The sequence below is a fragment of the Microcebus murinus genome, chromosome 9 (genome assembly GCF_040939455.1).
Source record: "Microcebus murinus isolate Inina chromosome 9, M.murinus_Inina_mat1.0, whole genome shotgun sequence".
NCBI classification, from domain to species: Eukaryota; Metazoa; Chordata; class Mammalia; order Primates; family Cheirogaleidae; genus Microcebus; species Microcebus murinus.
The window spans coordinates 56471353-56498272 of NC_134112.1; the positions used below are offsets into that span (position 1 = coordinate 56471353).

The 26920-nt window shown below is 36.9% G+C and overlaps 1 protein-coding gene across 1 annotated transcript in view; it reads right to left on the minus strand.

Moving 5' to 3' along the window:
- LOC105879321 (platelet glycoprotein 4-like) overlaps positions 1 to 26920 on the minus strand; it is a 54684-nt gene that overhangs the window by 425 nt on the left and 27339 nt on the right. The window contains 1 exon segment of the mRNA XM_076006219.1: positions 343 to 457. Coding sequence (XP_075862334.1) covers positions 343 to 457 — 115 coding nt within the window.

Consider the following 26920-nt stretch of genomic DNA (forward strand, 5'->3'; position numbering starts at 1 on the left):
TTTTGAGAAGGGTTGATCAATGCAGATGCTTTGGGGATTAGATATACTTAAGAAGGGGGAACATGAGAGGCAAACATGTACTGTGACTGCATGATTGATTGATGCCCTGGCTGCTTCCCAAAGGAATCTGAAACATACAATTAGGTGTCACTGGAAGAATAATTGTTATGATTTTATTTAATATAGTTTCTTCCTTGGCATCCATTTTTTGGCCTGAGATGTTTTTGGAAACCCAGTTGTACCTAGTTCTGCCTTTGGTCTAGTAAGAAATTCCTTCCCTGTGTGGCTGTTTGCAATATAGCCCACTTGTTCTTCATCTTACTCACCACAACTTCAACATACCTCACAGCTGTTGACCATGATAAACCTAATGGCCATCACCAGAGTCATATAAATAAGATCACCCTTCATGAGCGTCTCGTTTAAACTAACCAATCCACAAGCTCTGCAGGAAAGCCTAAGGAATAACGTATGTGGGGCTTAATAAAAGCGTAGTGCTATCATGCTCCCTCGTATTCCATCTCACGCTCTCTTACTCTCTTGCTTCTTCTTTGCTTGTTGGTTGAACACCATCATGCCTCCAAACTTCTGTCAGCATCCTGTTGGCACTCCTAATTGTTCTGAGACCTGTAAGTAATGGATTTCTTATGTTTCATATATTTTTGTTTAATTTTTTCTATTGTGCCTCACCTGACCCACATACCCCAATACAAGCCTACCATTTCCTGGTCAGGGTTGTCCTAAAGAGTGGCTACCTTAGCTTGTGTTCACTCTTAACAAACAGACCTCAAGAACAAATTAAACTATTGCATTAGAAATCACAACAATATTGAGGGCTTTTTTTTCCTCGATGCAGTAGGACACTGAGACTATGCTTTTAATATTTTATCATTAATATTTATGTGTCAAAATACATAGAAGCCACTTGATATTGAGATTTTGGCTAACTGAATAATAATGCAGTTGGATATTGCCAACATTGTGCTTTAAGGATTTTATAAAAGAATAAACCTAACACTAACAGAATGTTTATTAATTGCTAGGAATTGTGGTTTACATGCATTATCTTGTTTAATTCTCAAACCTAGAATGTAGGTACTATTATAATTTACTTTTTACAAATGAGGAAACAGAGGCATAATATTAAAAAACTTGACATTAATAAGAGTAACTGAAATTTTGTAATCTAAACTATGATACTCTATTAAATTATAAAGAGCTATTCACAGATGTTCTGAGACTCAAGAGGTTTTCAATGTTGATAATGTTGGTATAAAATATTAGAATAATGTGTATAAGTGAGGACTTCCTGCTTTGTCTTCCTAACTGTAGATATTTGCCTCTGCAGATAATGACTTTATCATATGACATCCAAATACCTATTAACTAGCATGATACTACCATAAGAAAAATCAGTGATGGAGGCTAGGTTAAAAATACTGTGTAGAAGTATTCACAATGTACACATTTTAGTTGATAAAATATTTCTGACAAATTTCACAAATGTAGGACTTAAGAACCCCCAAAAAACCTAGTGCAACACATTGTCAGGATATTCTGAAACAGCTGGAGCCTTAGAACAAAGATGTTTTAGTTAAATGACTCTTACAGATCAGAATATTCTGAGTGAAAAGTGTGAGGACAGGTGAAAAGACCTGGGTGGTCCCAAGAGCTGTCATACACAACCATTTTACAGATTTGACGTAAAGAGGTCACACATTGTTTTTAACAAAGCTAGGTCCACAAAAGTGACCTAGAGATAGTTATGTAGTGCAGAAAAGTACACAAAAGAACAGAAAATTATTCTTTTTGGCTGTCAGCATCAACAAAAGTAAGAGCTTGAATTTCTGGGATTCCATTCATGGCCTGGCTGCTGTTCAATTGCACCGTCTAACTAGACCAGATTTTTTGGGTCAGTCTCATTTGGCTTTGCTCAGTGACACATGGCCTCAGTGTGAAGCAGAGCCAAAATGAAAGGAGAATATACTTTGCCTCAATCCACATTTTCAACTTGGTGAAACAATGAAGAGCTTTACCCTCAGGGATTACAATGAAAACTTTCTCCAAATTTCTCAGCAGAAGTTGAGAATTATCTTGTCAGTATCACTGTCTATTTTAACAGGTGCTGGGAGACAGCCAGCCACAGGTGTAGAGGATAGAAAAGCCTTCTAACAAAATTGTTGAAAAAACTCAAGTTTGTTCTTTGTTGTGCTTCTCCTTTGTAGAGCAGCTAGGGGGCCTGATAACAGAATGGATGTACATCTGGCCTAACCCAGCAATTATCTTACTGTCCTTCCAAGTCTCTTCTCCCCCTAGCTCCCTCTTGTGTCTGTCTCCTCAATTCCAGTGCTTCTCAAACTTGAATGTGTGTGAATCACCTCTGAGCCTAGTTAAAAGGTAGATTCTCATTCAGTAGGTCTGGAGTTGGTCTGGACGTTCTGCATTTCTGACAAGCTCCTAGAACATGGCCAGGCTGCTGTTTTGCAGGACACATTTGGGTGATCAGGCTCTATTTTACTTTGTAATTGATGATTGAGAGGGTGAAGGTAGATTATGGAGGAAGAGAAGAGTATTTTTCTTCTTTTCTTCCTATCCTTCACAGTGAAACCAGTGTTTCTTTTCTTGGCAAATAAAAATAGTCTTCCACTGGGAGAGGTGTGGCAGATTCTAGGAATATGCACTTTACCTTTGTGTAAAATTACCTGTCTCTTTCAAAGTAATATATAGATGGGGAAAAGTAATATATGGAGAAGTAACCTAATTTTGCATACTTTTTATATCAATTCACTAAATTAACATGACTTTTTGGTACAGTTATTTTAAAGACAAAGAAAAACAAAGTAAAATGTCATTTTACCAAGACTTAACTTGAATTGAATTAGGATAGGATTAAGACCAGTGGTGATCTGAACAGTCTTTCCAGAGGGAGGAGGGGAAAAAAGCCTCCATGTGTAGCATTTGCCTATTTCTGTGGTGTAAATGCAGAATATCATCATAGCCAAATTCAGCCTACCTAGCATGAGGTCTTTGAATACAAAACTGGGAAAATAGTCACACAGTTGGCCGTCAGAATTGGTAGAAAACACCACAAAAAGACTCCACAAAGAGATAGTTAAAGCTACAAGGAAGCATGACATAACCCCCCAAAAATTACAAAGGAGAAAAAATGTTGAGTATCCTATCATCTTCTAAAATTTTGTATCTATATTAAGGCTTCTATTTTATTTATCTTTGTCTCATAGCTAATTTTGGATTTGTTTCCCAGACATTAGATCATAAGTCTGTTCTAAATGTCTTTGGTCCTTTACACTTATAGTAAATGATTTTTAAAAGTAGGTGTGGAATTGCAAATAGAGGGAGGCATAAAAATTGACTTAGTTAAAACAATTGTTGAAGAGGAAAAATAAAGCACAAGTATAACTTTTTAATGAAAAAAGGACTGATAAATGTGGCGATCATCTGATATTTTTTTTAAAAAAATAGAACATTTTATAACTTATAAATATTCCAAGAAAGTTCTTCTGTCTCTGAAGTAATCTTATCTGAAGTTTTGAAAGAGTTACAAATCAGTCTTTGAGATTTCGGTTGTAAGAAATGTGAACAGCAGAATCCTGAGAGAGGCACACAGGTAGTGAGTGTTTGCTTATAAAAGGAGATTAAATCTATCCAATGAAGAAGAGAACAGAGATCATGGAACTTCCCTGGGAGTTACAGAGATGATAGTCATGTAAAGATTTCTGTTCGTATAATTGAAGTTTGTGGACAACTAACGAATATAGTGGTTTGTGAAGAAGTATTGAACAAAGTAGCATTTAATTATAACACTTTAAGGCACTCATCCCTAAAAACAGCATGAATAGGAAGCTGCTGGGCAAAACAATTTTAAAACTAAGGATCAAAGTTATATGTTAAACTCTTTTTTGAAGTGTAGACCTGTCAATGGTCTGTTTATAGGCTTCCTACATATACACTCGCTCACATTCTAAGGCTTCAAGATATTAAGGGGCTTCCTGAGGGTGTTGGGATTTGGGGTGATTTAACACAGAGGATATGTGGAAGTTTAAAAGAGCAAGGCTATGCTCTCTTTGATGATATACCTGATTTTTTGTCATAACATCCTGACACCAACATAAGCAGGTGTTATTATTTTAGGATGATAAAGTACAGCTTTGACTGATCCATGATCTACCATATTCTGTACCTCATGGGCCACCATAGGACACCAGTGGAAAAGTAAGGTGCATTCTACTGCTTAGAAGTAGGATTATTTTCTCTGCTATCATAACTGTGCTATACTTGCAAACATATAGATTCGTGTATCTCACACGCGTTTCTCCAATAAAAGTTACCCAGAGGTGCAGGCTTAGATCTTTCTTGAGATGAGCAAATAGAATACCTTCTTAACGAATGGATGGATAACAGCACCATCAGTTTTATCACTTCTGCAAATTCATCTTTGCACACCATATTCAGATTACCCTCAATTGTGCATTTAAGTATCAGATACCACCTAAATGTCAGAAGGAAAAAAAATTAGACTAATCCTGGCAGTCTGGAAGAAAGATCTTGTCAAAGGTCATCAACAAGTCTGACAAAACAGTGCTCATTAACAGTGTCTGTCAGCACCTCCATTTGGAAGTAATTTGGATATTTGCAGCGACCCCGTCAGTTGTGATTGGCTGGGCAGTGACCTTGACCAGGGTGAAACCTGTTCAGCGTGGCTCCTACAATGCACTGTAGGTGGAACCTAGAACGACAGATGGCAGTGGGGTCAGCACAGAGGAACTTGTCCGTCACTGCTATTGAAGATGAAGCTACTCAACAGGATAATCCAACGGGCACAGGAGTTGTGGTTTGCATAAGCCACAAGAGAATTGTTCAAGTTCCTTTATTTTTGAAGAAATGTTATATAGTCTCATGATCTGAGTTCACAAGACTGATGTATGCATGGAAAAAAGAGCATAGCTGTGGGACTTAAGCAATAGACTAGACATTTCAAAACGTTTTTGTCTCAAAAGCCAAAGCCTGAAAAGTCATGTGGGCTGTGTCTGTAACATGAATACATTCCTTATCAAAAACTAGTTCCTATATTTTTCTTTATTCATACAAACCAGGTTAGTTTCCTAGAGCAGTAATTACCTTATTCTTCTGGTAGATACATCCCTTCCTTTTCACTTCTCTCTATATTTCACAGATTAAATGTGAAATGTAACTATGAGTACAGAATATATTATACTTTCTAAGTGGCAAATTAATATAACTATGAAAGCAATTAAAAATTATGGAAATAATTAACCTTTGATAAAACAGCCTGGATCTCTTTTAGGAGTTTAAAAGCATTGTTTACATAAAAAGTAGGAATTATAACAGGATACTGAATGACATAGCATAGTGTTTTGATTCTGGGCTCTGAATCTCAGTAATTAAAAACAAAAATTAATTGGCCAAGGACCTAATGGCAATGCATGTAAGTACTAATGTTAATATGTGTTAAATGGTAAATCATTAATAAATATGCACAACTTTCAATTACTCATGGAATGTTTAACAATCTTAGGATCTCTAAAAATGGAAGATCACTCCTCCTCATTGATTTCCTGAGCTCAGGAGTTTCTTTTAAATGTTCATCTTTGGCTTCCTTGAAATGTTTTTGGACCAAACAAGTGGGAAAAAGAAGGGGAAAGGAGGAGAGGGGGGAAAAAAAGAGGAAAAACAATTAAAAACCAGCTAATCAGCTTCAATTAAAAGTGAATTAAAAATAAAAAGTAAATCGATTTCAACAAATAATAAACTCTTAGAAATAGAGAACTGACGGATGATGTGGCTAAATTGGTTTGCTGCCTTGTGATTATGGATTTTCCATATCTAGCTTTAAGGTATGCCTTAGAGCTGTTTGGGACAAGGTAAAAGTCCTTAATAAGAACCCACTAAACTCTACTTCGTAATTAAACATCATGGCTCATGCCTATTTTATTTTAAAAAGGAGACTTTCTGCAAAGTAAAATACTACCCTGTTCATCTAGACTCCAGCATAGACACAAATTAGTTGCTAATTTAATTTTCTCATTTGGTCATTTTGTCCATAACAGATAACATCATCCCAAAGGCTTCTAGGATAATGCATCATTTTCAGTGAAACACTTTGCCTAACTGAATTTGAGACACCTCCCATTTGGGTAGAGCAGCTTTTATAAAAATTGCCTCAGCCAGATTCAGTCCAGCTATATTTACACCACCTGTTTCAGTGTGCATATTGTCATGGCCCACAGAGACTGCATTAAGTAATTAAGAGACTGACCACACAGTGTCATTTGCTGTAACTGAATCTGTGGATTCAATCAATAACCCAGTGAAAGTGCCTAGGGCTGCAGGATTAGGGCACAGCCTGCCGAGTCAAGGGGGGAGGTGTAAGTGGGTTAAGCATGGAGGGGGTTGTCCAAATGGGAGCATATTAATTTGGGACACCATACTATAATTTTTAGTTCCATTTTAATTAGTCATAAAACATAGCATAAGCCATGTTAACAAAGCCACCCAAGACAAAGTCTTCCTTTCCTCAGCAAAGATTCAACATAGAGCTAAAAAGATGAAAGCAAGTAGCCAGTTGAGCAGAAGAAAAGACACTAATCTTATCCGCTTTTCCAAGCTATAGATCAACTTCTAAAAATGAGCTGAATCCTGTGATTGCTGCAGACCTTATTTTCTGCAGACTAAAAGAAATACCCATTTTTTTGAAGAGCTAATACAACTGTAAACAAAATTTATTTTATGAGTTTTTATAGTTCCACTGGTGGAAGTCCTATGCAGCTGTTGTTTGCCAAATTGTCATTTGTTGGGTTAAAAGTTTGTCCTACACATCCAGGGTATGGTCACAACTCAGGAATCAAGTGACCACACCAGAGCTACATACTATGTGGATCATATAATTTGTTTTGGATCTGTTTCCTTCCAGATGCTAAAATCTGGTGTATTTATTAAGAGTTGGCTAAAGCCCTGATGCACTCTGGAGTTCAACAAAAAAGACTAATTAAATGGGACCCATCCAACACATATGTCTTCTCAAAGCTGAAAATGATTTAGGGTTTTGAGGGCAGTTAGTGACCATTGGGTCGATTTGTACTCGTTCTAGGCAGTTAGCCTGCAGCCGTGTTTCCATCTTAGAAAAAAAATCTTAAGGTGAATATTTCCCAGATGGCTTTTTCAGATAGAGGTTTCTTACAAAAGATGAAAAGAACACTTTAACAAAATCCAAAGAATAGCTCATGTTTAAGATTTTTTTTTTCTTTTATTTTTTTTAGGAACAAATTCAGAGGCCTTTCACACTCCACAGGGGGCTTTGGAATATGTTTGGAAAGTAAACATACAGTTGAATTGCCCAGCTGCCACCTGACTTAGAGTGTGACCTTTCATAGAATTTCCACATTTTTAAATCGAAAAGAAATCTTGGTGATCCTTGGGGTCAGACTGTCCCCTCCTTTGCAAAAAAGAAAAATGAGACTAACGTTAAGTGATGCACTCACATGAACCTGATTTCCATCCAAGTCTATATTCCCTCCTGTTCCAGAGGGCGTCCTGGCCTCTGCAGCACAGGTGAAGCTCAGCAGAAAGTCTTTTATTGGGGACATTTTCTCCCTTTTATGTTCATTTCTTCTCTCTCAGTTCTGCTTCTTTCTCTCTCTCTCTTTTTTTTTTTCCTGCATTTACTGCAAAAGAGACTGCACTTTTGCAGTCTTTCTTTTTAGAAACATCTTCCACCTCTAGCCCTGAAGTTTAATTGTAGTAGCAAGGATAGCTTGCTGGGAGGTGAAACTGGCCTACTGAAAAATTCCCTGCATGGTCTCTGACTTCTCTTAAGTTCCATCTGAGAGTGTTTATTATCTATAACATTTAACTGAAAAATGTACTACCATATGATATTTGAATTTTTGTTGGTACATATTTAATTTTATTTTTTAAATGTGTGTAGACAAGAGTATCAGACTATTTTGAATCCCTTATATTAACAGTACCTACTATGATACCAGGCTACTGTGTTATTTAAGGAGGTTGATTTTCTATTTGCATCTTTTAAATCAATTTTAATTTAGAAAATGTCTCATTGATCAAAGGATTGTTTATAAGTAGTTTGGGAGAGGAAGAAAAAACACTTCTGAAAAGCAGATTTACCTATGTACATTGAATGGGACAGGATTTTAATGCCCCTTTGACACCAAGGGGGTGCTAATTCAGATATTTGCTTAAGGATTTTTAAGACATTTTTCTGACAGTTCTAGGAATTTCACTTCCCTTCTCAAGTGAGAAGTTGATGTAAATCTTTCATTATTTGCTTTTACTACTACTACTATACACACTATACCTGGAGTGCAAATGTGAAAGGAAATAAGCCCATTTTAATAAAAGTTTATTAATCCAGTGTTACATGTCCCCTATTTGTGTGGTGCCGCAACAAAATGACTGTTGGAAATATTGTGTTAAATTATAGAAATGCGTCGTAATCCTAATCATTAATCATAATGAAGTGTATAAGAAAATGAAAGCAATCTAGGACAATGAAAGACCTTGTGAGAGCAGCAGAAAATAATCACTGTAAGACACAGATGGGCAAATGTGCCATGTGGAATCAAGTTTAACAGAAGGCCCAGTGGTCCAGATGAGACTGATGAAAGAGTAATGCAGAGGCCAGTGGGAAGGGGCACAGAGTACACTGGTGCGAGGTGCAATGGCTCATGCTGATGGACCGACTGAGAGACACAGGAAAGGAACAAATTGAGCAGCTTTAATCCATCATCACTGCTGACTGCTGTGGGTCATGACAATGTGACAGGTCATTCAGTGGCAAATTGGATGGTATCTTTCTACATAATCACAGAATTATTGGGAGTAAACTGTTAGAAAGCGAATACAAATATGACAGGATAAATTAGATATTGATTTTGCTCTCATTCTTTTCTTTCCTCCTCCCAGGCTGTGGTGCTCCCTTGCCCCTGGGGAGTTTGGCATAGCTTGATTAAAAATCAAATTGCTTTGGAAAAGTTGGCTCTGGGATTTGGTTTTCTAGTGTCTGAACTCTTTGAGGAGACCATTCTGGGACATCAGAAGAGAGAGATGGCTGGGAAGGAGAAAGAGGGAGGAGAAATTTTTAGAGGCTGGGAAGGGAAGGAGATCTCCTGGTCCAAGAGCAGCAGGGAACCTCTCTGGCATCTGAGGGGGTAGCAGAAACTAAGAAGGTGACAATGGAAGGGCTCTCAAACAGTGAAGGACTCTGAATGTATGGAGCCACAGGATCAATAGAAGCACCTTAGTTTGAGAGTCCCCCAGGCTTAGAAAATGAGGTCATCCACAGCACCCCTTACAGGCTGTAGTGGATAATACCAGCACTGGACCACCAAACAGACACCATTAGCTTTTTTTGATGAATATTCAGTTTTGGACTGTGTTTCAATACTTCATCTTTATCCAACCTTGTGCCAAATGCTTGCAATTGTCAAAAAGAATCCATCCATTTTTTTATCCCATGTAACAATACAGTGTAGAAATGGTTCACTTTTATGTCGTAACAGCAAAGAAAGGCAAGCTTTGAGATGATTTCTCTTCTGATGCTCATTTTATTCATGTGAAGTCCATCTATTCAGCTTCTTTACCTTGCTCATTTGTTCTAAATGGACCAATAATGTTGGAATAGTAACATCAAATCTTGCTAATTCACCATAGGTTGAGATGGATTCACTTCCACCAAAGTTTTCAGCTCATCATTATCCATCTTGGGCTCAGATCACCCACATGGCTCATTTTCAAGATTAAAATCACCAAGAATGGAACTTCTCAAATCATCAATATACTGTGCATTCATTAGCCACATTGTTCCCAAACATTTTGTTGATATTTCAAGCTGTGTGTACTGCATTGGTTCCACAATGGAACACATATTTGAAAATAACACAACTTTTTGACATATCCATGGTTTCACAAAATTTATTCTAAAAAAGAATTTGAAATATAATCACAAGCCAAAATGTGTGTTTGAAAGACTGAGGATGTATCTTCATACTAACAAAACAAGAAGTGTCAAAGTGATATGTCAGAGATTTCAACGGTCAAATTTAATATTTAAAGAAAGCTGTCATTTCATACTTAATAATTTATCCATACAGAAAATCTGGTCACCAGGTGACCAATACAGCACTATATTTTCAATTGTATTTCTTAAAGGAAATTACAGCTGCTTTGGCATATCTTTTTCAAGTTTCATATTTAGTTGGACACTTGAGTGATAATGGTAACTAGCTAAAGTGTTAGACTGGCCCAAGGACACTATTAATTATTCTTTACATTTCAATCTGGAGGGAAACTGCAAGTTCTAATGTTGGCTTATTTAGCTGATTGAACATGAATTAATTCAGCCAATCCACTACTTATTCTATTGTACTAGAGCCCATAGGAGCACCAGAGAAAAATGCAACTAATAGGCCTCTCCAATCTTGGAGCTAATGTTAAACAAAATGATCAGCAATTTGATAGGTCATGTATATTCATGACTTAGGTGTGACTGTTGGTCATGATGCCCTTAGATGAGTATTTTTTTCTATCATATTCTATGAAACACCAGTCCCCAAAAACCATGAAGCTCCAGCAAGAAATGATGCACACTGCATTCCTGTCCTCTTAAGTATGCATACTGCACTGTTGTTTACTAATGGCTGATGAATTCTGCAGCAACAAACCTGTTTAATTTTATTTATTCCCTCCAGCTTTGTTCAGAGTTATTACATTACCCTGGTTCCTCCTTTTTTAAAGTTTTTAATTAAATATTTCTTTGAATAAATGCTGTCAATATTCTTTGGAAATAGTATTCCAAGATCATGTGTTAGAGGACACTGCTTTTGACAATTTAGAATTTAGTCATGTCTGAAGTAAAATTGTCCTTGCCAAATTAGAAAGCTGTCTTATTACATTAAAATTCTTTTTTCCCACTTTTTAATCCTCTGACGAGATAAAGTTCTTTGAGTTACCTTTAGTGTTGTTATCCCCATTGAGTGGTGGTTAAAATAAAGTAAATGGAAGTGACCTAATACAACAGAATGAAGGAGAAAAAGAAAACATAAATCTAAATCCTGGCTGTGTGCAGGAGGAGGGTTGGGGATTTAAGACTTGGTCAACTGGACACAATTAGGTCCACTGCACTTCTCTGTTCATAGAAAGCCCAAGCACAGTTTGTCCAACCCAAATGTTAATCCTAGTTGGCAATAAGAGAGATCCAGGAATTCTGGGAGTGACCCCTGATGCTCCACATACCTCAGCCAGATGCACGACCACTGGGGAGAAGTGACTTAAGATGATGATGATGCAGTTGGCAGCATCCCACTCGAGTCAGAGGGAGAAAGGATTCAGGTGGGCGTGCCTGATAATGAGGTGTGTGATGTGCTGAATACACCACAGAGGGTGGACCTTGTGTGAGCAGAGAGCCAAAGGGTGCCCCAGGGATATCTAGGAGCCAAGCTGAGTCAATTGTGCATGCAAGAAGAGGACAGTTAAGTCATAGAGAATTCAATTGTAAACCAGAGCCACTTGGTAAGAACAAACATAAACTTATAACAGATATGACAGCAGCATTTATCACACTTTCGGCATTTGAAATGCTTGCATGAAATGTATAATTCTAACCAGAAAATACCACTGTTTGCATATGGTACGGTTATTAAAGTTGTACTCTTCTTGAAACACCTCTCATATTATGGTCATCTTCTTTGGCATGCAGTTAGAAAGCTCCCTGTTTCTAATTCTCCAATGTTATGCAGACTTTTGTTCTTATGGAGTAATTTAACATCAATAAACCCCCATTGAGTAATTACCATGTGCAGACAAATATGCCAGGCAAGGGAGATAATGGTGTGGAAAGAACTCTGTCTTCAAGGAGTTTATCCTCAGCAAAATGCAATTTGGATGTGATTTAAGCCAATTGAGATTCCAAAATGATATACTTTTCTTATAAATATTTTAAATGTATTTTTGTTTTTCATAAAAACTAAAGTGCATAACATTTTAATATGTATGTATGTAGTAAAATGATGACTACAATTAAGCAAATTAACATATCTATTTCCTCAGTTACATTTTTGTTGTGGGGTACCTGAAATCATCTCTTTTAACATGTTTCCAATAAATAATACACTATTAACTATGCTTATTTTGTACATTTCATCTCCTGATTTGTTGGTCCTATATAACAGCAACTTTGTACCTTTTGACCAATATTTTCCTGTTTTCCCCATTCTCGCTCTCTCCTGCTTAAAAAAAAAGCATTCTATTCTCTGCCTCTATATAGTCAACATTTTTGGATTCTACATATATGTGAAATCATGAAGTGCTTTTCTTGGTGTGTCTGGCTTATTCACTTAGCAGAATGTCCTCCAGGTTCATTCATGTTGTTACAAGTAGCAAGATTTCCTTTATAAAGTCTGAATAATATTCCATTGTATAATAGCCTATTTGTTTCATTCATTCATTTATGTCTTTGTTATTATTAATAATGCTACAATGAACATGAGAACACAGCTATCGCTTTGAGGTAATAATTTCATTTCCTTTGGTAATACATAGACAAGGTATTGCTGGATCGTGGTAGTTCTATTTTTAATTTATATTATGTTTGAGAAAGTTCCATATTTTTCCATATTTATATTCCCACTGACAGTATAAAAGTATTCCCTTTTCTCCATACTCTCACCAACACTTATCTCTTGTATTTTTATTAATAGCCATCCTAATAGGTATGAGATGATATCTCACAGTGGTTTTGGTTTGCATTTCCCTAATGATTAGTGATGTTAAGCATTTTTCATATACCTTTTGCCCATTTTTATGTCATCTTTGAAAAAATGTCTATGAAGTATTTTGACCATTTTTTATTCAAATTATTTGTGGGATTTTTCTTTTGTTTTTTCTTACTATAATGTGTGGGTTCTTTTTGTATTTTAGATATCCTCTTATCAGATATATGGTTTGCAAATATGTCCTCCCAATCTTTAGATTATCTTTTCATTTTGTTGATTGTTTTCTTTGCTGTGGAGAAGCTTTTGATGTACTCCCCCTTGTTTATTATAGTTTTTATCGCCTGAGCTTTTGATGTGATATCCAAAATATCATAACCCAGACTAGTATCAAGGAGTTGTTACCCTAGGAGTTCTCTGCTAGGAGTCTTAAGATTTTAGGCTTTATATTTTTAAGTCTTCAATCCATTTTAAGTTGATTTTTTTCTGTGTATATGGTGAACAAAAAAGGTCCAAGTTCATCCTCTTGCATGTGAATATTCAGTTTTCCCAGCAACATTTATTGAAGAGATTATCTTTCTCCATTATATATATTCTTATGCCCTTGTCAAAAATTAGTTGACTGTATGGGCTTGGGTTTATTTCTGGGGTCTCTATTCTATTTTATTGGTTTATATATCTGTTTTTATGCCAGTCCAATACTATTTTAATTACTCTAGCTTTGTAATATAATTTGAAATTAGGAAGTTTTGTGCTTCCAACTATGTTCTTCTTTCTTGAGATACCTTTGGCTATTCAGGTCTATTGTGTATGTTTGCATTTTATCCATTTTTCTAGAAAATGTGATAGGAATTTTGATACACATTTTGTTGTATCTGCTTATAGTTTTGTGAAGTATGAACATTTGACAATATTCTCCCAATTCATGAGCACAGTATTTCTTTTGTTTTTGTTTTTTTGAGACAAGGTCTCACTGTGGCACCTGGCCTAGAGTGCAGAAGTATAATTATAGATCACTGCAACCTCAAATTCCTGGGCTTGAGCAGTCCTCCCCCCTTAGCGTCCCCAGTAGCTGGGACCATAGGCGTGAGCCACCATGCCCAGCTAAATTTTATATTTTTCACTCTTGATCAGGCTGATTTTGAACTCCTGACCTCAAATGATCCTCCAGCCTCATCCTCCCAGAGTGCTAGGATTACAGGTATGAGCCACCAAAGCCAGACTCTTTCCATTTATTTCTTCAATTTCTTCTATCAGTGTTTTATTGTTTCCAGTATACAGATTTTTCACTGCCTTGGTTAAATTTATTTTGAAGTATTTTGTTCTTTTGATGCTATTTGTAAATTGAGTCGATTTCTTCATTTCTTTTTGAGAGGGAAATGTTAAGTATCTTGATTTAATCATCCCACAGTGTACACATATATCAAAACATCATGATGCATCCCTTAAATATATATCATCATTTGTTAATTAAAAATTTTAAAATGTCCATATGTGTAACAAAAATAAAATTAATAAAATTATAAATGTTTGGTGGGATTTTCCAGTGTGGGAGAAATAAAAAACTGATTTTTGTATGTTTATCTTTTATCCTACAGCTTTATTAAATTTAATTAGTTTTAACCTTTTGGTTAATTCTGTAGAGGGTTCTACATATAGGATCTTGTTATCTGCAAACAAGTATAGTTTTACTTCTTTTTTCTCATTTGAATGTCTTCATTTTTCTTGTCTGATTACTTTTGTTATTCTAGTACAATGTTGAATGCAAGTGGCTAGAGTGGACATCCTTGCCTTGTACTGGACCTTAGAATGCTCTCAGTTTTTCTCCATTGATTATGATTATGGCTATGGGCTTCTCATAAATAACTTTTATTATGTTCGAAAAATTTCCTTTTATACCTATTTGCAAGTTTTTATTAAGAAAGGATGTTGTTGGCTGGTCGGGGTGGCTCACACCTATAATCCTAGCGCTCTGGGAGGCCAAGACAGGAGGATTGCTTGAGGTCAGGAGTTTGAGACCAGCCTGAGCAAGAACTAGACCCCATCTCTACTAAAAATAGAAAAACATTATCCAGACAGCTAAAAATAGAAAAAATTAGCCAGGCATGGTGGCATGCACCTATAGTCCCAGCTGCTTGGGAGGCTGAGGCAGGAGGATTGCTTGAGCCCAGGAATCTGAGATTGCTGTGAGCTAGGCTGATGCCACAGCACTCTAGCCCAGGCAATAGAGTTCCAAGTTCTCCTGTAAAGACAAGGATGCTAATTGGCAATGCTTCCTTCGTAAAGCACAGTCTTCTCTTGGCTTCTGTGGCTGTTCTCCTATTCCTGGCATTCCTTCTAGGTTCCTTTGATAATGCTTATTTTTCCAGCCCATCTTTTTTAGTTAGTGGGATTCTGGGGGTTTTTTTGTTGTTGTTTTTATATTTATTTCCTTATTTTTATTTCAGAGTATTATGGGGGTGCAAATGTTTCGATTACATGAATTGCTTTTGTGCCATTTGAGTCAAAGTTATAAATGTGCCCATTCACTGAGATAGCATGCATTATACCCGTTAGGTGTGAATTTACCATTCCCTCCTCTTTTCCCTCCCCCCCCCCACCTGCTTGGTTTCCGCTGAGTTTTACTATCATATATGCACATGAGTGTTGACTGATTAGTTCCTATTTAATAGTAAGTATACATGTTGTTTTTTCCATTCTTGCAATACTTCACTTAGAAGAAAAGCCTTCAGTTCCATCTAGGTTGTTAAAAATTGTCTTACTACTTCATTTATTCTATGGCTGAGTAGTACTCCATAGTATACATTGACCACATTTTATTAATCCACTCATGTTGATGGACATTTGGGTTGTTTACACATCTTCATAACTATGAATTGTGCTGCCATAAATATTTGAGTGCAAGCGCCTTTTTCATAAAATGATTTTTTATCTTTTGGGTAAATACCCAGTAGTGGGATTGCTGGATCAAATAGTCAGTTTACTTTTAGTTCTTTTAAGTGTCTCCATATTACCTTCCATAGAGGTTGTACTAGTTTTCAGTCCCACCAACAGTGTATAAGTATTCCTTTCTTTCCACATCCACACCAGTATCTGTTGTTTTAGGCCTTTTTGATAAAAGGCATTCTCACTAGAGTGTTAGGTGATAGCTCATTGATCTTTCAATTTGCATTTCCCTGATGATCACAGTTGTTGAGCATTTTTTCATAAGTTTATTGGCTATTCATCTATCTTCTTTTGTAAAGCTTATGTTCATATCTTTTGCCCACTTTTTAATGGAATTGTGTGATGTTTTCTTTCTGATTTGCTTGATTTCTCCATAGATTCTGATTATAAGCCCTCTATTGGATGTATAGCATGCAAACACTTTTTCCCATTGTGTAGGTTGTCTATTCACTCTATCGATTGTATCCTTGGTGGTGCAGAAGCTTTTTAATTTAATCAGGCCCCATTTAAGAGCCAAATCAAAGACTCAATACATTTCACAATAGCATCAAAGAAAATAAAATATCTAGGAATAAGTTTAAGGAGGTGAGAGACCTCTACAGGGAGAACTACAAAACACTAAGGAAGGAAACTGCAGAGGATGTAAACAGATGGAAAAACATATCATGCTCATGGATAAGCAGAATCAATATTGTCAAAATGTACTTCTCAAAGTGATTTACAGATTCAATACGATCCCCATTAAAATACCAGCATTATTTTTTAAAGCTCTTGGAAAATTTGTTTTATGCTTCGTATGGAACTAGAAAAGGCCCTTAAGCAAAGGGCCAAAGCAACCTTTAGCAAAAAGAGCAAATCAGGAGGCATCACTTTACCTGATTTCAAGCTATACTATTTAATACAAGGCTATAGTAACCAAAATAACATGGTAATGGCACAAAAACAGAGACATAGACATATGGATCAGAACAGGGGACCCAGATATAAAACTACCCTCTTATTGCCATCTGATCTTTGACAAACCAGACAAAACATACATTGGGGAAAAGAACCCGTATTCAATAAATGGCCCTGGGAAAATTGGGTAGCCAAATGTATATTAATAGAAGACTGAAACAGGATCTGCACTTCTCAATACCCACAAAAATTAACTCATGACTGATAACAGATTTAAGCCTAAAGCATGAAAGGATAAGAATTCTAGAAGAGATTGGAAAAAGTCATATAGATATTGGCCTACCAATGAATTTATAAAGAAAACCCCAAAGGTAATCACAGCAACAACAAAAATAAGGCAGTCTAAACAGAATCCCATTTATCTTTTTAGCCTATGCACTTCCCCTAGATGATTTCATTTAAGTCTATGAGTTCAATATTTGTCTTGCGTGTGTTCATGCACTCTTGCGCTCTCCCTCTCCCCCATCCCTTCCCCCCATTTCACTTATAAATTCTATATACATCTGAAAAAAACAGGACTTCTAAGGTTGAGGATATCACTTCCCCCAACCAAAACCATATCTACTTCTGTGCTGCCTGTATCAGTGATTGGCATGCCCATCAGGCAAGTGACCCCAGTATCTAAATAAATGTCGTCCTATATCACACAAATTAATCAAAAAATTCTGTCAATTCAATTCCCTCCATAATTCTTTCTTTCTTTCTTTCTTTCTTTTTTTTTTTTTTTTTTTTTTTTTTTTTTTTTTGAGACAGAGTCTCACTTTGTTGCCCAGGCTAGAGTGAGTGCCATGGCATCAGCCTGGCTCACAGCAACCTCAATCTCCTGGGCTCAAGCAATCCTCCTGCCTCAGCCTCCTGAGTAGCTGGGACTACAGGCATGCACCACCATTCCCAGCTAACTTTTTATATATATATTAGTTGGCCAATTAATTTCTTTCTATTTATAGTAGAGATGGGGTCTCACTCTTGCTCAGGCTGGTTTTGAACTCCTGACCTCAAGCAATCCGCCCGCCTTGCATCCCAGAGAGCTAGGATTACAGGCATGAGCCATGGAGCCCGGCACCTCCATAATTCTTCATTACTGTCCACTTTCACTGCAAGCATCAACGACCTTAGTTCAGATCACTAATATTTTCCACTGAACTTGTTATAACATGCTTCAGTAGATTCGCTGCACAGTAGACAGAATGATCTTTCTAAAGTAGTATCTGGTTTTGTCACTCTCCTACCTAAAACCCTCAAGGTCTGCACCTTGCCCTCGGTAAGTCCAGTACTCCTTAGCCTGATTTATAGAATCCTTCCTTGTGCACTTACTGTTCGTCTCTTCAGGCCCATTCTTGCCAATCCCTGACTTGCACTGGTGACTGCAGCCATATGAAACTTGTTTTTGCTCCTCCAGTGAATGTCCCTCCTCTAAATCTTTTCATGTGATGTTAATTCTGCTTAGAACTCTCTCTGCTTTGATTTCATTGGCAACTAATTTTTCTGACCTTCCTTGTTTTTTCTAAATTTCTCAGTCTGATTTTTCCATAGGCTTCTTGTTTTGCTCTGATTATAACAATGTATTGCTATTTCCTACTTGTTTGTAACAGCACAAAATTGAAAGCAACTCAAGTTGATTTTATTTACAGCTGGGTAAGGGTCAAAGCCGTTCACTAATATAGATAATAAAGGAAAAAGGACAGAATAGGAAAAGTTAATTAAGTCACCACTGTTCTGTCTGCTTCATCATGCCTCTAGTGTATTTTTTCTGCTTCTGCTTTTACATTAACTTCTTCTTGTATAAAACTAAAAATAATACAGTTTTTATTGAGCAAAATTATCATGTCAAGCCTCCAAGCCTAAAAAAGATTAAGAGACTACTGTTTGGGAGTTATGAATTTCAGAGGACAAAGTAAAAATTGTTCAGATTTTACTTGATGGCCTGAATCAAATTTGATATATATCAAATTTTTCTACAGGTCACATGAAAAATTTTGAAAGTGTTGGGTCCTTAATAACATCAGGGAAAAATCTATAAATGCCCTTTAAAGTTAAAAAAAAAATCAATATGCAAATGTGTTTGTTAGGTTCCATAGGAGAACCCTGTTTTTATTAACTAGAAAATTCAATAGTCTTTTTGGGGGTATTTCCTTTTTTTAAAATATATATAATTATACAACATAAGGCATTTCTTTTATATTTCAACTTGATATCACTCATATCACTAACTCTGAAATGCCCAAAGTTAAAAAGAATTATTTTAAAATAAATTAAAAATATTATTTTAAAATACATATATTTAAGGTATACAAGATGATAATGCCAGATACATATAGATAGTAAAATGTTTATGACAGTGAAACAGATTAACATATCCATAATTTCACATAATTTTCCTTTGTGTGTGTGTGTGTGTGTGTGTGTGTGTATTGGCAAGAGCATCTACAATCTACTCATTTAGCAAAAATCCTGAATACAATGCACTAAAATTATTTATAGTCCTTATGTTCTACATTAGATTTCTAGACTTTTTCAGGCTACATATCTGCTACTTTGTATCCTTTGACATACATCTCTCCATTGCCTGCCCACCCCTTTCCTAACTCTGGTAATGACTATTGGAAAAAAATATTTTTGAACATAGCATTGGAAACTCTTTACAAATATTACACCCTGCTGGGTCGTATTATATCGTAATGTGCTCAAATAAACCATTTATCTTTTCTGTTATTCAGCTTCTTTGTGTTTGTTTTATCTCACTAACTAGAAAATTATTTCCTTGAAGGCATCCTTGTTTATGTTTTTCTCATTTCTCCAATGGCATGTAGGATAGTTCCAGATACATAGCAGATATTCAATAACAGCTTTGACTGAGCACATTTGTAATCTTTCTTCTTTGTAATGATTGCAGTGTTAATCACCATCTGTGGCTTCATTGAATCATTGTTGTATAATTATATCAAAACCAAGCATGCTACCTCCGGTGGTGCTCTCCTTTAGGTCTGTGCCTCATTAAAATGAATCCAGGCCTGGAGGTCAGCTTAGGTAAGATCGCCCTGCACATGCACACATACACACACGCTATTAGGGGGTGGTTGGAGACAGAGGGTAAAACTGATGTTCTTGAGGTATAAGATATTGCCCTTTCCACATCTGGGTTTTCCTCTGCTTCTTCCCTACCCACAAATCTACTTTTTAGGGACAGCGCATGCGTGTGTGTGTGTGCGCGCGTGTGTGTTTGTGTGTGTGTGTGTGTGTGTGTGTAGGGTTTAAATGTTATCTGACTTTTCATCAGTTTGTTTTTATAACTTCTATATAGTCTGCCTTCAGAGACTTTTGTATAAAATACAGACAAATGTACTCATTTGTGGTAAGTTCCATATTAAAACAAAGGATTTGGGAGGCCACAGAGGAGGGACAGCTACCTTATACCTGGGTGGAAGTAGTGGGGAAAGGCAGGACATAAAATTCTTCTCTATAGAAACAGCTGGCAGAAGGCTGAAAGATAAATAGGAATTCTGGTTTTCCTATCACTGTATATCAAAGTATGTCCACTTTAGTGCATAAAACCACAACAGTCATTTATTATTATCTTAGATGGTTCTCGTGTGGACAGGTCACAGGTGAGCGTTCTAAATGGGGGGTTATATTTATGCAGTGAATGTTTGTATCTCCCCAAAATTTACAAATTGAAATCCTAACCCCCGATGCAATGATATTTGAAGATAGGGCCTTTGGTAGGTAATTAGGGTTAGATGAGGTCATAAGGGTGGGACCCTTGTCCAAAGGGATGAGCACTCTTTATAAAAAGAGACACCAGGGATAGCTCTCTCCCTCTACCCTGTGAGGACACAGTGAGAAGGAGGTTGTGCATAAGCCAAGAAGACAGCCCTTCCGAGATTCCAGCCATGCTGGTGCCTGATCTCAGATTTTCAGCTTCCAGAACTGTGAGGAAATAAATGTATGTCATTTAAGGCATGCAGTCTATGGTGTTTTGTTATGGCAGCCCAGCTGAGCTGACTAATACACGTGTCTGTGGTTATTACAGTGGGGCGGTGGTTGAGGCTGGAGTCATCTCAAAAACTTCCTCACTCCCATGTTGACATGGGCCCAGGAGACTTAAAGAGCTGGAAGCTGGACATATGAGGGTTCTACAGGCATTTCTCTTTCTCTATGTGGTCTCTCCAGCATGGTGGCTTCAGGGTGGACATGCTGATTACCTGGTGGCCCAGTGCTCCAAAGGGACATGTCTCAATAGAGAGACAAACCCAGGCTGAAGCTTTATCTTTTATAACCCACCATAGGTGGTCATGCAACATCACTTCCACCATATGCTATTGGCTGGAAGTATCTTCCTGCATTTATATGGGTGCCGATAGGAGAGAGGAGGAAAAAGGAGTTTTGTTTGGTCAGAAGCAGCATGGTAGGATGATCACAGAATATTTGTTGAGTTATATTGATGGTGGATAAAAAGCAATCTGAGAATTTGCTGGGGTCGTAACCTGTTTACTTGTTTTCACAGTGTTCTTCATGCCACCATATCCAATGAAATTCTGTTTTAGTCCTTGTCTTTCTTTGATACTACTGACTATTCCCCCAACTCCTGGAATAGACCATCCTTGGTCCTCATTGTCTGCACTCTCCTGGCTTTTATCTGTTCCCCTGTTCACAATCCTCTTTGACAGCACATTCTCTTCTCTCATGTCATATCCAGCCACTCACCATCCTGACATTTCTGTCTCCTACATATACCTGACATCTGTCCACTCCTCTCAATCCCCACTACCAGCTCTTAGGCTACACCCAGATCACCATTTCCTTCATTCTGCGTATATTCCATGAGCATCTGCCTGGCACTGTTGTAGGAGCTTACATTGATATGGAACAGACTAAAATAGCTAAGATTCTCTAAGATATAGTAAGGAAAAAAACAACCTCTCTTGCTCCCTCTTTCCTTTTCTCACTCCTGCTATTCTTGCTCCTCTTCTTCTTCTCTCTCTCTCTCTCCCTCTCTCTCTCTCTCTCTCTGGATATATACTCATATGCACAATTATTATATGTATGGAAAATTTATATATAGCACATTATTAGGAGATAAGTCCAAGGAGAAAGACAAAACAGAAAAGGGGGCCTGAGGGTGGAATGCAAATGTAATAGGGTGATTAGGCATGACCTCAGGAGAAGATTCTTTTTAATCACAAAAGTTGAATGGGTGAAGGAGAAAGCCATGAGAATACATGGGAATGTAGATGCTCCGCCAGGCAGAGGGAGCAGCAAACACGAAGGCCATGCAGTGGGAGTGTGCTGGCCAAGTGTGGGGGTGGGCAAGTTGATTGGGGAGCCTAGAACTGAGTGAAGTAGGGTGACAGGAAGGGAAGATAAGACCAGAGTTAAAGGTGGAAGGTGAACCAAGCACTTGGGTCTTGATGGAAATTTATGAACATTGGCTTATGCTCTGAGTGAGGGCTTTAGACTGATGAGTAACAGAGCAACATTTTATGAGGCACACTGTGACTGCTGGGTTCAGAATAGACTGGAATTCAGGAGTTGGGGAGGGTGGCAATGATGGAAGCTTCTTTTCCAGTTAAGAAAGGTAGTGGTGGTTTTGACTACTTGCCCAGAATATGGCAGTAACAGAAGGGTGTTTGTTTTAGTTCATTTAAAAAATGGGAAATATTTTAGCATATTCATATGCTCAGGTAAAAGAATTAAGCTTAGAAAAGAAAAGATAATACTGCCTCTATAGATACAGAGATGAGATTTAGATGATGGGACATGAAAATAAGCATGCTGGTGGATAAAAAGCAATCTGAGAATTTGCTGGGGTCGTAACCTGTTTACTCTGTGAATTAGAGGGTAAAGTTGTGGGCTGGTTGAGCAGGCCATAGTAGGATGAGAGCTGTTCCCTAGTTTCTCACCAGCAATTTTAAGGGATGTGAACAGTTGAACAGGATGCCAAAGTTCTCCACATATTGGAAGCCCCTTCTACAGCACTTTAGACTCTGCTATATCCACCAGTATTCCCACAGTATCCCTGTAATGTGAGCTTGGTAGCAGCATTGTAATAAACAAGGTTATTAATATGTATCTACATATATTTCCTACCTGGCCTCCTTCCTACTGCTCAGTCTATGTGAATGATTCCGCTGCCACACATTCTATAGTTGCTCAAGTGAAAAGATGTTCAGTGACATATTAACATTTGCATTTTGGATGATCTGTTCTTGCCACATTTTACTTATGGGATTTCCATTAAAAGCACTGTTTGTTTTCTCTATATGAATGTTCTCACTTGCATGGGACACTGTGTCCGGTTGCAGGTTACATGGGCCTTTATTTTTACTCCAGTTGCTTTTCTGATGGCTGGTCTTTTCTACCTTTCAGATGTGCTGCTGACACATATTCAGATAGCCTATGTTTCAGATCAGTGTACAATGTTTGTATAAATAAAACATGCTGGGAGACCTTAATCTTATGGGGGAATTGTTTAGTGGATTAGAAGCCAGATTAAATCTCTACCATTGTTCTTGCTTCATCCTGTTCTGACTCCTTTAAAATGTGAAAATCATTGGATACCAAGCACTTTGGGAGTAATTCATTCATTCTGAACTTATTATGGGTGTTCATGCTTGAGTATAAATTCAAGTTAAGGAAGTTGAATGCAGAGGTACTACTAGGAAATTGGGAATGGCCTATTACCAGAGAGAAACCACAGTAGATCTACTTTACCTCCTCAAAAGTGAGGTCACACATGTCTTGATGGTAATGTTAACAGTTAAGAAATTTAAGTTTCATTGTGAAAAATTACCAGCTAAAGGACCTGGGGAAAGTTTCTCTAATAGAATGCATCTTTGTAACAACCTGTAAGTGGCAGATAAGTGCTTCGTTGTTTTGGAATGTAGAGTTCATCAAAGATACTCACTCTGTGCATGAAATGGCCAGTTGAACCTGTAGTTAATGCACTTGGCCAACGTTCCCCAATAGTAAGGCCTGGCTGCAACCTTTAAGGAACATTCAACTTATTCTGCTAAGGAGCTGCAGATCCTGACAGATCACATTCTATCCCCCCCTCCACCAAATATGGATAGCACAAGTTGTCCTCAAGTGTTGAGTCATATTCTGTTGTAACGTCAGATGGCAGTAAGTAATTTGAATCTTGAACTAAACATTAGTATTGTGGTTTGCAATATCTTTCCTGGTAGAGGGTTTGAGCTGTTGCTGAGTCTCTGAAGTAATGGAGTTTAAATAATACCAGGAGAAGAGGAATAAAGTCAACATGAAAAATCCTAGAAGGCCAGAGAGAAGTGTGAATGGACAAGTATGACACTATCTGGCTTCTGTCACATACATTTGAGAGCCAAGTGACTCTAGTAATGTGACTCTGAAGAAATTTTCTATTTTTCTCTCCTGACAGCCAAATGAGGCTTTAACTCACAGAGGGAACAAGAGTCTTTGTGTCATGCAATAATTGAACCAGCAGACTGTGTTACCTTAAGTAGAGAAACATGTAGATGTTCAAAGGAATCTGGAAGCCAAATTTGGACACCATCCAGAATCAGTGAAAGATGTTGATTCTCAGAGCTTGAGGGCACCAAGAGGGGTTACCAGAGAGGGATCTGGTGAAGAAGGGCCTACCTGATATGAGGTTCTCAGTCCCACTGTCTCAGACAAGAAAGTAGGGGGAAAGCCTTTGAAATAATAACAGTAATGGACTCTTGTGTAGTGCTTTATAGTTTACAGAGCAATTTTCTGTATAACCCCAACTGCCCTACAATTTAGTAGTGCATTATTATTTATTATCTACATTTTATTTGTTGAGAAGATGAGATTCAGGGAAATTAGATAATTTACTCAAGATTGCTTCTTTACTTAGTGTCAAAACTATGACCAAGACTTAAGGGTTTTTTTTAATGTTTTCTTTTTTCACTATACCAAATAATTTCCCTTTTGTATATGTAGTTTTGTCATTAGTTCAATTTTTAAAAAAAGTATAGGAAATGTGTCATAAGAAACATGTCTATATATTAAATCAGTGATAGGAGTTATGTTAATACATTGAACAAATATGTCAATATCAATGGCCCAGTCTTTCAATAAAGAGATAATTTGTTTTTCCATTTTTCCTCCTTTCACGCACATTCATTCAACATTGGATTTTGTCTGCCCTCTAGTGGAATTTTGAAAAATCACAAATAAAAATTATGGCATTCCCTCCATCAGGTTGTTCTCATCTTCACCTCATTTTTTAGCACATTTATGTACAGAATTTTTGTTATCTCAAAGAGTAGCATGTATTCTGTCATCCTGAATTTTGGTACAACCCAGTTCTTGACTACTAACATACTATGTGAATTAAAACAATTCTTTTTTTTTTTGAATCTCCATTTCTTCTTCCACAAAATAAATGAGGTAAAAGTCACTTTCAGCTATAAAATTGTGTGACTCTACTGTATTTTTATCTAGTAACAGTAAAAATTACTATTATTTTTTTCAGTCGATATTCTCCCTCTATTCCCAATACCTAACTCTTTCCTACCCTTTTCCCTACTGAGAGCATTCCAGTGGATCAGTGAATTATAAGAAAACAGAATCATGTGGAAAGTCAACAAATGACATTTGTCACATATCATCACCAAGAGCATAAAATGTACCTGTTCATTGAACCATTGAATCCATATAAAATCCATGGATATGTTCATAAATTTTAGTGACATCATTACATAAAATATCATTTACCTTTGCAGTAGCCCTGTGAGGCCCTCAGAGCAGGTGTGCTATCACTATTTGCCAAAGAGTAAACAGGGAAACAGAAATATTTATTGATTTAATCGATCTCAGAAGGGCAAACACTTGTAGGGAATTTCTTGGTGGAGTCTTTGGAATTTTCTGTATTATAAGATCTTATCATCTGTAAAAAAGCAATAGTTTGACATCATCTTGCCTAGTTTGGATACATTTTATTTCTTTCTCTTATCTGATTGTTCTGGCTAGGACTTTCAGCACTACATTAAATAGAAGTGGTGACAGTGGGCATCCTTATCTTGTTCCAGTTCTTTGTGGGAATAATTTGAACTTCTCCCACTCAGTAAGAAGCTGACGGTGTGTTTGTCATATTTGGCTTTGTAATTTTGATATATGTTCCTTCTAGGCCTAGTTTGTTGAGGATTTTTATCATGAAAGGGTGCTGAATTATGTCAAATGTTCTGTATTTCTATTCTAAGATGATTCCACAGAAGTCTCCAATAATTCTTAAATTCTTAGGAGGCGGAGTATGTGAAACTACTCACCGATTATTTCACTTCTTTCTCTGTTATGTATACCCATCTTTCCACAGATGCTGTAGTCCTCAACTGTGTCGACTGAATATGGGATTAGGGTAGAGCAAAAGCTGTCAACCTGGCACTATTTTATTAGAGAATTTCAAGTTCGGCCCCTCCTTCCACACTAGCCTCATTCACTCATATAATGGTGTAGGCATTCTCCATCATGAACAAACTCTTTGTATTCTCTTCTCTTTATCTCCCCCTTTCCCCTGTTCTCTACTCCACTGCAAACATGCAGCAAGCAAGCAATCTAATGCAGGTTTTTGCCCAGAGTAAAACTCTGTAGCTGTTATTATATTCATCATAATTTACACAATATGGAAGACTACCAAATCCTTAAAAGTTCTTTTATTCAGGTGGTTAATTTCCATCTCAGATAAATTCTAGGAGATATTTTCAATTTTCTTGTTTCTTACCTGTCCCTAACCTATTACGTACTTTACATGCAGTAAATATGAATATTTTTCACAAACATTTTCAAGTAATAATAGATCAAATAACACAATTATAGCAAATGCAGGGAGTATAAAGTTACTACCACTTTGCATTCTATTATATCATATAGATTAGCTTTATTCTCTGAAAATATTGCAGTTTACAAGCTCAACAGGGAAAATGACAAATCTTCATGGAATTCTTAGAGCACCATTTTAAAGTCTAATGACTTTTCTTTCATCTCAATATGCTTATATAACTATTACATTCTTATGTTAATAAACTAATACCAGCAACAGGGCAAATAAAACTCTTACAGATGCTAGTGAAACTTCAATATGACTTAAAATGGGACTTTTCAAAATTTCGTATGTCTATGAATCACTTAAACATCCTGTTAAACTATAAATTCTGATTCAGTAGTTCTGAGGTAAGACCCAAGATTCTGCAATTTTAACAAGTTCCCAGGTGATTCAGAGATTGTTCATCCAGGTTTAACCTAACTAAAAA